We start from the raw sequence: 13876 nt of genomic DNA, 5'->3' as shown, positions 1-13876 counted from the left end.
AACCAAGGAGTTTCATTCCCACGTGTATGATTAGAATGTCCAACTCCTTGGTTTGCATCAAAGACCAATTGGCAGTTATTAGTAACTGCCCACTAACCCATAACAAGCATAGCCCAACATGGCCATTAATCAACAATAAACTAATATTGACCCAGTCTAACACAAGCTGCACTCAGCCCACAACCCATAAGCAAAAGACACAAAGACCCTTTAAAAGAACAACTAATTACACGACATAGAAAAGCAACCTTATACAACCCTAATTTGGAACCTCAGACACCCTACCTCTCATATCGGCACACCTAACACACTCTTTCCCTTCAGAAGATCTTGCCCACAAGATCAGGGTAGCGTCGTCACAACTCACTGAGATCCTCCCATGTGGCATCCTCTATGGTGGTTGTTTTCTATTGTACCAACTGTTCAGCTCCAAATCGGTGCCCTCTCTTCTCGAGTCTTCTCTATAAGATGGTCTCTGACTCTGGTGTTAGGGTTCCTTCAAAGGTTACTTGAGGGAGAAGAGATGTCTGAATCTTATCTCCTATGTGTTTCTTGAGGCAAGAAACATGAAATGTTGGAAAAATATGGGATTCTTGGCGAAGATCCAACGTATACGCAACTTTTCCTATCCTTCGAAGGATTTGGAATGGTCCATATTAACGTACTGACATACTCAAGTTTCTACTCATAGCCATTGACATCTGTCGATAGGGTCTCAATCGTAGGTAAACCCATTCACCTTTGGTAAATTCCTTTTCTGTCCTTTTTTCTGTCAGCATAAACCTTCATTTTACTCTATGCATCTTGCAAGTTTTCACATACAAGCTTGGCTATATAGTCTCTGTTTTAGAGCTCCTCCTCCACTACTTGCACATGAGTAGGTCCTGGCTCGTAAGGCGACATCTTGGGTGGAGGCTGCCTGTAAACAGCCTCGTATGGTAAGAGCTGTTTTGAGCTATGCCTTATTGTGTTATACACATATTCTGCTGATGGTAACCATTTTGTCCAATCTCTTGGCCTGTCACTAGAAAAATAGCTTAAATAACATTCTAGATTTTTTTTAATTACCTCTATTTGGCCATCTGTTTGCAAATGGTAGGTAAAACTCAATAATAATTATGTGCCACATATGCGAAATAGCTCTTTCTAGAACTGACTTGTAAATATAGGGTCTCTATCACTTACACTTGTTTAGGGCATGTCATGTAATTTGAAAATGTTTTCCATGAAAATCCTAGCCACTGACACTGCTGTGTAAGGGTGTGTAAGTGACATAAAGTGAGCATATTTACTCAACCTGTCCACTACCATAATTATGACAGTACGCCCTTTGGCTGGTGATAATCCCTCAGTGAACTCCATGCTAATACCAACCCAATTTTTCTCTAGTATTGAAAGAAGTTGAAGCAACCCCGCCAGGTAGAGGGTTTCAACCAAAGTTTTGAATACCGTTTTGGTGACCATTTCAATTAAGGCACTTAAATGAAATATTTGGGTACCGATATGTTTCAGTGTACCGTTTTGAGATTAATTATATATTATATATAAATATTTATATGTATATATAAACTAACAACTAATCAAATAAATACATATATATATGTAAGTGTGTATCATGTATATGCGAATACATATATATAGAAGAATTGAATATTTATAAAATTAATATATGTTAAAAAAATTACAAACTTGAGTGAAGACACAAAAATAAAGAAAAAAATAAAAGAATAGATAAATTATTAAAAATAATGATATTTAAAAAAATAAAGAATGGGGGGACATATTTAAAGTAATAAAAAATTAAAATTATAGAAATATATTTATATTTTAGAATTAATTAAATACAATTTGGATTTAAAATTTACAAAAATAATATCTAAGTATAAGAAAATTACAAAAATAGCTTGAAACAGAACAGGGACCAAAACGCTCAATTCCAGCCAAAATGGCAGAAACTTGATCGAAATGGCCGAAACGGGACCGGAATGATTAGAATTTGAAACGAAACGGAATGAGGTGGTAGAGTGTATTGAACACTACACCAAAACGGCAAATTCCAAGCATTCCAGCCGGAACATAACAGAATTCAAAACCTTGGTTTCAACCTTATTCCTTTGGCATACATCACACTCCCTAATAAAAGCTCTTATATCACTACGCTGATTAGGCCAAAAAAACTCTATTTTAACTCATGCATTTGTTTTATGTACTCCTGTGTGGCCACCTAATGGACTACTGTGAAAATGCTGCAGGATCTATTAATGAAATGGCATAAGAGTTCCTGGATGCAGTTTACCCTTGTAAAAAGAGTAAAATGTTTCGGATTTGGTATAAAGCTGGATCCAAGGTCCCTTGATGGTATAGGCTAACTAGTTTCTGCAATAGGGGATCTTGGTGGTAAAATTTCTTTAACTCCTCTATCCATGTTGCTTGCATCATATTGATTGCCTGTATTTTTATGATTGGATTGCTTGAATTAGGGGTTGTTTGGATTGGTTTGGGAGTGTTGTTGTGTTGGTGTTGGCTATTGGTTGGGTTATGGTGGATGGGATCTATTTGGCTAGCTGAATGGTCTGAATCTAGGTTTTGGTGGGGTTGCTCTAAGTAAGGCAATCTAGATAATGCTTCTGCCACTATATTGGTCTTACCACTCTTGTATTCCACCACGAAGTCATATCTATGAAACTTTGAGACCCATTTCTGTTGAGCAGGGGTCCCCCCCTTGCTCCAGTAAATATTTCAAGGCACGTTGATCAGTGCGTACCTTGAAAGTTTGTTCCAACAAGTAATGCCTTCACTTCCTGATAACCATCACTAAGGCCAGCAACTCTTTTTCATAAGTTGATAGACCTAAACTCCTTCATTTTAAGGCTTGACTTAGATAGGCAATGGGATGCCCTTCTTACATTAGAATTGCTCCTAACCCCTCACCTGAAGCATCACATTCAATTATAAAACACTTAGTGAAATCAAGTAACCTTAACACTAGGGTTTCATCAAGGCTTCCTTTAGTTTAATAAAGGCTTGTTAAGCCTTGTCATTCCAACAAAATGCATCTTTCCTTAATAAGCAATGAGTGGAGCTGCAATGCTCTCGTACCCTTGCAGAAATTTCATATAATAACCTATGAGTCCCAAGAATCCCTTTAAAGCCTTAAGATTCTTATGCTCCACCCAATTTTGCATTGCTATAATCTTTTGCGAATCAGCCTTCACACCCTTTTTGGAAATGATATGTCCTAGATACTCCACCTCATTACTTCCAAAAATACACTTTGAAGCTTTAGCAAAAAATTGTCGAGACTTCAAAATTTCCAAAACAGTTTGCGAGTGTTGTATATGCTCCTGCAAAGTCCTACTATTAATTAGAATATCGTCAAAGAAAACCAACACAAATTTTCTTAGATAAGGACGAAAGAATTCATTCGTCAATCCTTAGAAGGTGGATGGATCATTGATAAGTCCAAATGGTATTACCAGAAACTCATAATGACCCTCATAGGTCTTGGAAGGGAATGTTTTCAAGGTTCATCCTAATTTGATAGTACCCTGAACGTAAGTCCAGCTTAGAAAACATTTGAGCCCCATGAAGATCATCCAAGAGTTCATCAATATTTGGTATGGGATACTTGTCCTTCACAATATCCTTATGAAAGGCACAATAATCCACACACATACGCTAACCCCCCATCAGCCTTTCTTACTAATAAAACTGGAGAAGAATATAAACTTTGGCTATTTCTAATAATAACACTCTTTAACATTTCAAATACTAGCATTTCAATTTTCTCTTTTTTGTAGTACGGGTACCTATAGGGTCTTACACAAGTGGGTTTAGAACCAAGGTGCAAATTTATCTTGTGATCATGACTCCGAGGTAGAGGTAGACCACTTGGTTCATCAAAAACCATTTTAAATTTTTCAAGAATCCCTTGCACGGCCATTGGAACAGTTTCTAGAGAACAAGTGTTATTTTCTTCTAAAAACTGAACCTAAATTCCCTTAGCAGAATTTCCTTTCAATCATTACACATAGTCAGTTTCTTCCACTATTCTGCTTGGTAACTATATTCCTCTTAAGGTAACAGCAACATTTTCTAAATGGAAACTCATAATTAAATCAGTGAAATGTCAAACTATTGTCCCCAATTCCTTTAACCAATCCATTCCCAACACAATATCACATCCTCCCAAAGCCAACAAATACAAATCAAATGTGTTATTTAAGCCTTGTAGCAGGAGTGGGACAGCCCTACATAAACCAAGGTAAGGGAAGTTGATTCCATCAGTCAGTTTGATTGCAGTTGGGTTCCCTCCATTGGCAGTCTAGCCTTCTTTGCTACATTAGATCAATAAAACTATGTGTACTCCCTGTGTCAATAAGGACTATAACACTTGACTTTGTTAATGACCCCTGTTAATCTCATAGTTCTAAGAGCCCATGCCCCCCACCCCCCAATAGCATGCAATGAAATTCCCAACAACTCCCATTTTTCCTTCTCTCCTTCCTTCCCATCCTCTGTTTGGACTATAGCCAATGACCCTTCATTTTCTTCTTCTTCCCCAACCTCTTCTATTCCCATTCCTTCTAACAAAAAGAGTCTAGGTTTATTACATCTATGGCTCAGTTGAAATTTTTCATCACAATAATAACAAAGACCTTTTTCCCTTCTCTCTTGTATTTGGGTAGAAGAGATTCTTCTAATGGGTATGGCTGGGTTTTTGTTAGTGTTGGGAAATCTAGTGAAGTTGTTTTGGTAGTTTTGGGTGGCTTTATTTGGTGGGGGTGGAAGTCTTAGAATGGGAGGTGGTGCTGGTAGTATGGGAATCTGGTTTGTGTTTTGTAGAGTGGGATAATTTCGGATGTTATGGCCATGGCTTCTCCTTATAACTTCCTCTTCTTGCAATCTGGCTAGACCAAAAATAGCAAGTAATGTAGTTGGTTTGAACATAGTTATTATGATCCTAAGATCTTCTCTTAACCCACTCAAGAAGGTACTAATCCAAAACTCCTCTATTAGTCCTTTTACTTTATTAGACAGTTCTTCAAATTGAGTTTAGTACTCTTCTACTGTGCTGGTTTGTCTTAATTTAGTGAACTACCCCACTAGATCCTCATAAGCTGAGGGTCCAAATCTTATTTTTAGAGCCTCCACAAACTCATCCCCAAGTAGTAACTGAGCTTGAGTCCTTAAACCAACAGTAACATAAGAGAGCCTTACCCTCCATGTGGAAAAAGGCTAAATGGATTCTTTGGTCATTTGGGGTATTATAATAAGAGAAAACTGATTTGCTTTTAGAAGCCATTCGACAAGTGTTGTCCCATCAAACCTTGGAAATCCTAATCTAAGAGATCTAGCTTGTATACCCCCATTCCCCTCAAATAAAGAATTGTTACTAACCTTTGCATTATGATTAGAAGATCCTTCGCCCGAATTGGGGTTTTCCGTCATCATCACTTGTTGCTCATAACTCGAAGCCAAATTGTTTAACTGTTGTAACACTGCCTCTAAAATCCCTTTTTGCCTTTCATGTTCTTCTCGCAGGTGCAAATTTTCCCCCTTCAATGATGCCAACGCCTTAGCAAGTTGGGCCTGTCTGGTTCCCTCAACCATGTTGCAGGAACACGGCTTTAGATACCACTGTTATGTGTAAAGATTGATGGTATAATGTAAACTTAACTCATTGCTAATTCGAGGTGCCAGAACCTTCACTCAATATTTGGAAACTAATTCACTTATAGATGAAATTCAATTAAAGACGAAAGATTACAAACTTAAATACAAAACCAATTGGCAGTTATTAGTACCTGCCCACTAACCCATAACAAATGTGGCCCAACATGGCCCATAACAAACAACAAACTAATATTGACCAAGTCTAACACAAGCTGCATTTAGCCCACAACCCATAAGCAAAAGACACAAAGACCCCTTAAAAGACCAAGTAATTACACAGCATATAAAAGCAACCTTATACAATCCTAATTCGGAACCCTAACCTTCATACACCCTTCCTCTCATATCGGTGCACGTAACAGCCGGTGACCAGAAAGAATCACTTGATTTCTTCACTCTTTGACATATTTTTGTATACGTACTCTCTCATCTCATTCCTGTCGAAATTAGAAAATAACAACTATGTCTAGAAGGACGAGGGAAAAGGTGTTTCAGTATAAACAATGAACTTAAAACAACTTGAACTCCCATGAATTTGCGAATGGTTGTCATGGTTGGATCTAGTTCCGTCTTTGGGACTATATAGCATATGAAAGCTCGATATGGGAAATGTGAACAACACGAATGAGTCGCTCTAGAAATTCTTAAATGACGAAAGCACCGGATATCGACAAAAAGGTGCCGAAAACATGAAGACATGCCGAGTTTCTATGGCCGTGAGAGATCGATGGAGGTGACATCTGCTATAAGAACAATGAAAATATGGAAAAGGGAGTTTTATTACTATATTTAGATACACAGAAAGGGACAATGGATATATCACGTGTCACACTCCCATTAGCGGGTGTAACATCACTTTCTCACCTCATCCTATTTGAAGGTTTTCGCTTTTATTTTTCTGAAAGAAACAGATGGATGGAATCGTACTTGGACAAAAACACGAGTAGAAAAAGTAAGAGGTTGGAACTCTCAAAATCAACGTATCCGAAAATAGCATCTTTTGTCTATGAGTATCTTCCAAGACCGACCTAGATGGTTTTTCAAAAAAGTAATTTATAGTTATTTTTACGTATTTTTTATGCACTCTATTGATATGATTAGTTAGATTAATTTTATTTTAATACATAACTAATCATATCACTAGAGTGCATAAAAGAATACGCAAAAGTAACTACATATAAAATTTTTATTTTCAAAAATAGTATGGTAAATATAGTCTTAGAATATATAAATATTGTGTAACTTTTAAAAAAAATCAAATTTATTATTAAAAAATTATTATTTTTTATGTAAGGACACAGTTACTCTTTTTTTTTTCAAAAAAATTATGCGAAATTTATAAACTCGTGATTGTAAATCCTATTTCTTTTAGACCTCATTTATTTTCAGAAATGAAATAAGTTGAGATAGAAGTTAAAATTTGAATAAAATATTATTAAAATATATTTTTTACTATTCTTTTATTTTAAGATTTAAAAAAGTTAAATGATTTATTTTATTATGTAAAAATTTAAAAAAATTATAATAATTAGATAAAAATAATTTTGAAAACAAACGAAACCACTGTAGGATCCAGAGATGTTTCCTCAATGACTAGGGGTCCCCGCCACTATTAATTGTCCTCTCGCTTTTCTGTTTTTTTTATTTTTGGTCCTCTTGTTTTTCAATTCTAGGGCAACCGTGCTAATCTAGCCCAATGAGTATGAGATGCATGCTCCTTGGTAAGATAGAGGACATAATATATGAAAGAGAAATACTTTTTACAGTCGACATATGCAGTCGGTGTGCAGTCGACTGTAAAAAAATAAATTAATACGAGACCTATATGAAAAAAAATATTTATTTTTATAACTTTTTTTATTCATGTAGGTCCCCCTGAATATAAAAAAAATTTATATAATTTTTTTTATTCATTCCGTACAGCCGACTACACGCTGACTACATTTACCAACTGTATGTAGCAAAGCCCGATTTGTCTCCTTTTTCTGGTCAACGGGTCCATCGCTGCCTGTATGTTATCCGGAACTTACAGGCACTTCCAAAATTCTGAAATTCCTTAATGCACTTTTAAGTTTATAACTTAGATTAATTAAAAGTGCATAAAGGAGGAGGCAAAGTAAGGAATAAGTTCTTCCATCTTTTCATTATACACATAATTCTAATTACAACAAAAGACATTTCCCCGACCTATAACCACTAGTAGTAACATAATGGAATCACCTTCTTCCATCTTAATTTTTGATTTCCAGTCCTAATATAGCTTTGGCATGTCTTCCGCGCATACTGTTCTTAGCTCATCACATATTATCATCAAGAATGGTGGACAGCAACAGTCCTTGGACAAACTCACATTTCCGAGTCTTCTCCTCTTGGTCCTCATCAGACAACATAGCCTGTTGTGAAGTTCTGTCACAATAAACTACTGTTAGATTTGATAGAAAGAATGTGATGAATGCATTACTCCGTAAAATACTGATACATAATACCTCACTCTCATTCTCACTCTCAGTCTCTCCTGTCATAAGCACGGACGTGCACCAACACACCATACAAGGAGCAATGGGGGAGGAGAGTGTCCATGTATATGGCAGTTCAATCTAAAGATTTATCAGATCATGTGGTGAAGAAGATAAAATAAATTCCTGCATTGATTCCCTTGGTCGGTCTTGCAAAGGGTGGAAAGTTGACTAAAGACTGACAACAGAAGCATGCTTCATTAACAACAAAATATGTGCAGCACTGATCAACAAAGAAAACTGCCAAGTCTCAAGTTATACACTCAAGTAGTAATGGCAAACAGATTACATATATAATATCACTAATAAATTTCACGAAATGTTTAGAGGAGGAGGGCAAGCTTAAACTACCGAATCTATAAGATTCAACACTCAATATTCTTATTTAAAACAATTCAATGGACATATTCATAAACCCTAGAACTTGAAACAATTACAAGTGCCTATCTGGCCCAGAGTCAAAGCCATTCCTGACAATAGTTTATATTGCTGTTGATCTATCTGAGTTTTCTCATTCAATATTTTTCCAAGACTAAAATATTGTTGAATAGTGAGTTGAGTTGAGATGAAATGAAATTTGAAAGTTGAATAAAATATTGTTAGAATATTATTTTCTATTATTATTATTTTTGTTTTGAGATTTGAAAAAATTGAATTGTTTATTGTATTTTGTATGAAAATTTGGGAAAGTTGCAATGATTTGATAAGATGAGATGAGATGAGGGGCTTTTTGTATCCAAACCTCCCCTAAATAGAATTTTACAAGATTAATGAAAACCCAAAGCACATATATACCTTTCCAAGAAATCCTCTTTTGAGCTTTCGTGTACAGAGCTTGTTTCCACCAAAGAACGAGACTGAACATCCACAGATTCATCAACTATACGCGCATTACACATAAATGATAACAACAAAGGATCTGGCTCTGTATTTGAGGAAACAATGCAAGAGGATCCTCCTCCAAAGGGGATTTGTATATTTCCTTCTCTTAACTCTTTCCTCAATTGTGAAAATGCCGAATTAGAACCACCTTTTCTGAATCTCCTCTTGCGCTGCACGTGATCTGAAGTTAAGGAACTGCATGAACTCTTCATTTTGTTACTAAAAAGTGTGGCAAAGCAATCAGAGACATGAGAGAAAAGTCCTAGAGCTTAAACAGAAGAGATTCACTTAAATAAACCTATGGAAACAATGAAAGAATCTACTTTTTTAAATAGGGAACTCGAACAAGAAAATGGTTTGTAAAAACATAAGGTGCTTAAGACGGTTTGTGAACAGTGAGCAATCATGTGGACAGATTATTGAATAAAACTAGTACCAAAAGAGAAGTTCCATTAGTCAACTCATCTTTGGTTCCACTCTGGAAACACTGGAATCAAAGAGATGTTAAATGCTGACCCTCAGAGCCCCACGCTTCGATGGGCGGATGATAAAGTGATATACTGTTTTAAAGTTAAAAGCAAGGTTCCAATGAAAGTTAAAATGAAAAGGGTGAAGGAGTTATAAAACTAATCTCCCGTCTTTAGAAAATTATGGTCAAGCAATGCAGTCAAAATAATCTTACGAGAAACAAGGAATCTAACTATGTCACCTAAACTGGATTCCTTGTTCACCAGTCATCATTTAGACTACAGAGGCATAAAATCCAGCATTAAGAAAAAAGTTGATGGAATTAGATTCTTTTTTCTATTCCTAGTTTTTGGGACTAGTTTACTCTTCTCATTTTCTTGCTAGGCGTTCTTCAAGTATAAGCTCTATCTGGTCAGGTAAAAACTTATTTAATCATTAATCAAGTTTAGCTTATAAAAAAACTAAAACATAAAGAAACCAGACCTTGATAACATGGTGAACAGGTACGAGAACAGAACCAAAACTTTAAAACGCAATCCAGAAGTAAAGCATTTCAAGGGTCAACTAGCTGTAAAGGATATCTTTAGAAAACTCCCATGTTGCGTCGTAGCATGGCCAACAATATCCATTCCAACCCTCTTTGCACAAATTGGACATACCTGGAAATATGGACAATAGCATTATGTAAATCATCCGAAATTAATCATCATTCATACTATTTACGAATACAACTTTCAATGAAAAGGGCTGCTCGAAACCCCTTGCCCGCTAGTGCAGGACCAAAACCCACATTCAGTTAAGGAAAATCTAATTTTTTTTCACTTCATGTTGTATTCAACAGGCAAGCAAGCCCCTTTCGTCGCACCAACAAATGCCAGGGCCCCCTAGTAGTAAATTAAAGGCGGCCCAAATGCACATTGTCTACTGATTCTATATTTCACAACTGAGAGATTTTACAAGTAAATTGAAAATAACGTTTTCGCACACCCTTCACTACGATTTGCCAGATTTATTCACTAATTAAGTAAATTTTACACATTTATCATCTATATACTCTATATGTGTGTGTGTGTGCGCGCGCGTGCGTTTGTGCAAACCTTATTTGAGAATTATAACCAAAATAATAATAATAAAAGGTTACCCCATTCCTGGCTTCCCGAGGATGCTCCTCATCGATGTGGCAACAAAGCCCGACGACATCGTAATCCTCAGCGCAAAACGGGCACAGAAACTCAGCCCTCGAGTCCTCTTCCACGTCAACTTCATCATGACCTCCTCCAAAGAACAGATCTGCACCATCATCACAAACCCCAAAGGGAAAAAGAGTTAAAACTCAACCAAAAAGTTTCCTCCACTTTCTCGGTAAACAAACAAAAAATGAGGGGCAAACCCGATCGAGACTGATAGCGCTTCGAGGAAGTGGAGAGACGAGCATGCCACGAATCGGAGTCCATTTTTCTAAGTTGGATCGAATACAGGAGAGCTGCAGAAAACTGCGGTATTAAACGCGAGAATCCGGTAGTATTACAAGGAGAATCGGAGACTTTGAAAGTCAGTGAAAAGACTTCCTATGAAACCCTAGAAAAGAAAAGATGGAAGAAAGCGTGTAAAAGGAGAGTGCAGAGGAAGGAACGAGGAAACAGAGAGACTGTGTACGGAGCTTTTGAGTTTGAGGATGAGCAGTGTGTTGGTTTGTGACTGCATGATGCATATACCCGGGGTTTTGTGGGTGAAATTGCGGGAATGCCCCTAACGACCTCTGGAGGTAGGAATTAGAAAGCGGGGGGGGGGGACCCGCCACGCCAAGGACATCTGGAAGTTTATTGGCCCAAATATATGGTTCTGCCTTCTTTGCGAAACCCCACTTGGAAGTTTAGATTGCGGTGTAAAATTTAGGTCAGTTTGGTCAGGCAGTATAAACGAAATAAGATAAATAAAATCTTATTATAATATAATTTTTTTTTATATTTAAAAAAATTAAATTATTTATTATATTTTATATAAAAATTTATGATGATTATATGAGATAAAATAAAATAATTTAATTTTTGTTAACCATAAGTTTTGTATTCTCAACTTATAAGTTACTATTATTTAAATGTTTTATGATGTTTTTAGAAAAATGCTTTGTTTTCATCTCAAATTTACAGTTCAAAATTATGTTGGTGTATTTTGTTAAGCGATAACCATACTATTATTTATTTTTGTTTTTTAGTGAATTTAATTCAGTGTAAGTGTATTTTTCATAATTTTAATAGAAAGGTGACGCGTCAACCTTTTTTATTGAAACGGTCAAGGATGGAGTTTTTAAATCATCGGCTAGCACACGTTGAGCCCATCATATATTTTCCCCCATCAAGCCATAATAGTAGGCTTCCAGTTTCAAGGCCTGGAAGTGTATATTTTCTTAGAGGGAGAGAAACAGCTCTAGCTCAAGGCCTGCTTCCAGTTCATGGGCCCTATGGACGATGATCCGAGACATTAAATATGTAGGCTAAAGGCTTTTGAGTTTGAGATATTGTTGGCACGTTTTCGATGTAACATTTGGCCCATTCAGCCATAAACGTGAAAGCATTATTCTTCCCAATGGCCCGGCCCCCATGTTTTGAACACAATTTTTAAAAATTAAGGGTGGAAAAGAGGAATAGAGAGCATCTTGAATTCATTCTCGTGGATTTGCAGCTTTTTATGTCCAACACCAAAAATTTCAGGGGAAAAACTAACCCAAAAGAAGTGACTTATGGAGTGCTGCAGATTGTGAGGCCTCATGCCTGATGATCATACGTCGAGTGATATTGAAGGCAAATGACCCAACCTCGTAGGGGTAATTTTTTTCTTTTTTTAAATTATTAAAATTGTCTCACACACGTCATGTACTCGAATGTTGTGGTGGTAAAATCAAAAGAGAAATACTATTTTTTATCATAAATTTAGTATCGTCAATCATATCTCACTACAAGAAAACTACTTATTTACTGTCAATTATTTCCTTCCAAAATAAATTTTTATCTCCTATAAGAATAAATCTTAGAATGGATACTTAGAGCCTCGAATAATGGAAGCCCTTGTATTAATGGGCCCTAGTCTAATGAAAGCCCAGAGGCTAAGCTACAAGCCCAAGACTTTGTCTTATGGATATATACTATAGATAATAGGATAGATAACACTTCCGACTTATTGAAAATTTCAATTTATAAGAAGAGTCTTCAAAATAAATTTTGAAAGTCAGTCGTCATTACCATTATCGCACCTCTATAAATAATATTTAAAGGTAACATATTGATTTATTTCTATACTTATATTGAGATCACTTCTCTAACTTAGGCCCCAGAGTTTCACTAAACACCATGTGTTGCTCTCTCACTTCGTTACAAGTTATTTATGTTATTAGTGGTGCGAAACATGTTCTTAAAAAATCTATTCTAGTCATAAATGTTGATTTTTGGTACATGTTGATATAATATATTTTAAGTTATTTTATATTTCAATTATTTAAATAAATAATCATTTAAAATATGAATATAAATAATAAAATCTAAAATAAAGATTAAAAATTAATTGGACCATACGAAGGCCCTGAAGATATTACTCAGAGAAGTAATATCTCGAATAGGCTTGATTTTGAAGGCCAAGCCTTTTTAGAAAATAAAAAGCATTGGGGCCTGAGTCAAGAACTGGGCTTGTTAATGATCAAAAAGAGAAAAATACAATCACCTTGATTGAGCTTGAATATGGGTGATCTGGCCACGCCAACCGAATCACCCATGGGCCATACACACAGTATCCTTCTACCTACCAATAATAACAAGGCGCGCCTCAACATCAGCACCAATATCCAATGATGGTTTTTTTGACCTAAAATAAAAGCTAGAATGAGTTCAAAGACACCAAATAGACTAATAATTGATAATTATTTGATCCAAAATGTGTACACCTCATGCATTAATGTTCCTTCCTGGAAATCAGGCAGCAGGTGTCGCGCGCTACCTCATGTTATGCCATGTGCATTTGGTGTCCTATAATTCAAAGTTACGTACTTGGTAGTGCTTTTCAGACAAGAAATGCCGGTTCACCTTTTACGATGCTGACTCAAACTAGGCTGTATCCCTTATTACTATATATAATGAGAAATGATTTGGACGCATAAAAAATTTTGTCCACCACTTTGTAAAAAAGTAAAGTTTATTATAAAAATATATATAAATTTACATTTTTTTTTTTAAATAAGGTATGAGTTTTTATAAAAGATTTACGCGATATTTATCCATTATATATGAACTGATACCTAATATATATAATATACAGCACACAAAAGATAATGCTTTGAAACGAGG

General features: G+C 35.8%; 2 protein-coding genes across 3 annotated transcripts; both read right to left on the bottom strand.

Annotated features, from left to right (window-relative positions):
• Nucleotides 1-3062: 3062 nt before the first annotated feature.
• LOC122297761 (uncharacterized mitochondrial protein AtMg00860-like) lies at nucleotides 3063-3675 on the bottom strand. Its single transcript, XM_043107975.1, has 2 exons — nucleotides 3548-3675; nucleotides 3063-3354 (listed from the first exon to the last, which is right to left on the bottom strand). The coding sequence occupies exons 1-2, from the start codon at nucleotides 3673-3675 to the stop codon at nucleotides 3063-3065; spliced, it is 420 nt and encodes a 139-aa protein (XP_042963909.1).
• Nucleotides 3676-7793: 4118 nt separating this feature from the next.
• LOC122318417 (protein DEHYDRATION-INDUCED 19 homolog 4-like) lies at nucleotides 7794-11249 on the bottom strand. Of its 2 annotated transcripts, XR_006244826.1 has the most exons (6): nucleotides 10933-11249; nucleotides 10684-10832; nucleotides 10124-10201; nucleotides 8988-9250; nucleotides 8163-8370; nucleotides 7794-8082 (listed from the first exon to the last, which is right to left on the bottom strand). XR_006244826.1 is itself a non-coding variant. In XM_043135734.1 (5 exons), the coding sequence occupies exons 1-5, from the start codon at nucleotides 10994-10996 to the stop codon at nucleotides 7974-7976; spliced, it is 663 nt and encodes a 220-aa protein (XP_042991668.1). In that variant the 5' UTR covers nucleotides 10997-11248; the 3' UTR covers nucleotides 7794-7973. The 2 variants fall into 2 exon arrangements, 1 of the variants encoding a protein (XP_042991668.1); XM_043135734.1 differs by lacking the exon at nucleotides 8163-8370 and having other exon boundaries at nucleotides 10933-11248.
• Nucleotides 11250-13876: the final 2627 nt, after the last annotated feature.

The sequence above is a fragment of the Carya illinoinensis genome, chromosome 1, assembly GCF_018687715.1.
Source record: "Carya illinoinensis cultivar Pawnee chromosome 1, C.illinoinensisPawnee_v1, whole genome shotgun sequence".
Classification (NCBI taxonomy): domain Eukaryota; kingdom Viridiplantae; phylum Streptophyta; class Magnoliopsida; order Fagales; family Juglandaceae; genus Carya; species Carya illinoinensis.
This window is presented reverse-complemented; position numbering and strand designations above follow the sequence as displayed.

What these genes read in the sequence shown, in the direction of transcription:
- LOC122318417 (XM_043135734.1), bottom strand. Translation starts at nt 10,996, where the DNA reads ATGGACTCCGATTCGTGGCATGCTCGTCTCTCCACTTCCTCGAAGCGC. An exon ending in CTCGGGAAGCCAGGAATGGG is followed by an intron (nt 10,202 to 10,683) that starts GTAACCTTTTAT and finishes CCATATTTCCAG; the next exon opens with GTATGTCCAATTTGTGCAAA. An exon ending in AAAGAGGATTTCTTGGAAAG is followed by an intron (nt 8,083 to 8,987) that starts GTATATATGTGC and finishes TTATTGTGACAG; the next exon opens with AACTTCACAACAGGCTATGT.
- LOC122297761 (XM_043107975.1), bottom strand. Translation starts at nt 3,675, where the DNA reads ATGTGTGTGGATTATTGTGCCTTTCATAAGGATATTGTGAAGGACAAG. An exon ending in AAGCTGGACTTACGTTCAGG is followed by an intron (nt 3,355 to 3,547) that starts GTACTATCAAAT and finishes AATTAATAGTAG; the next exon opens with GACTTTGCAGGAGCATATAC.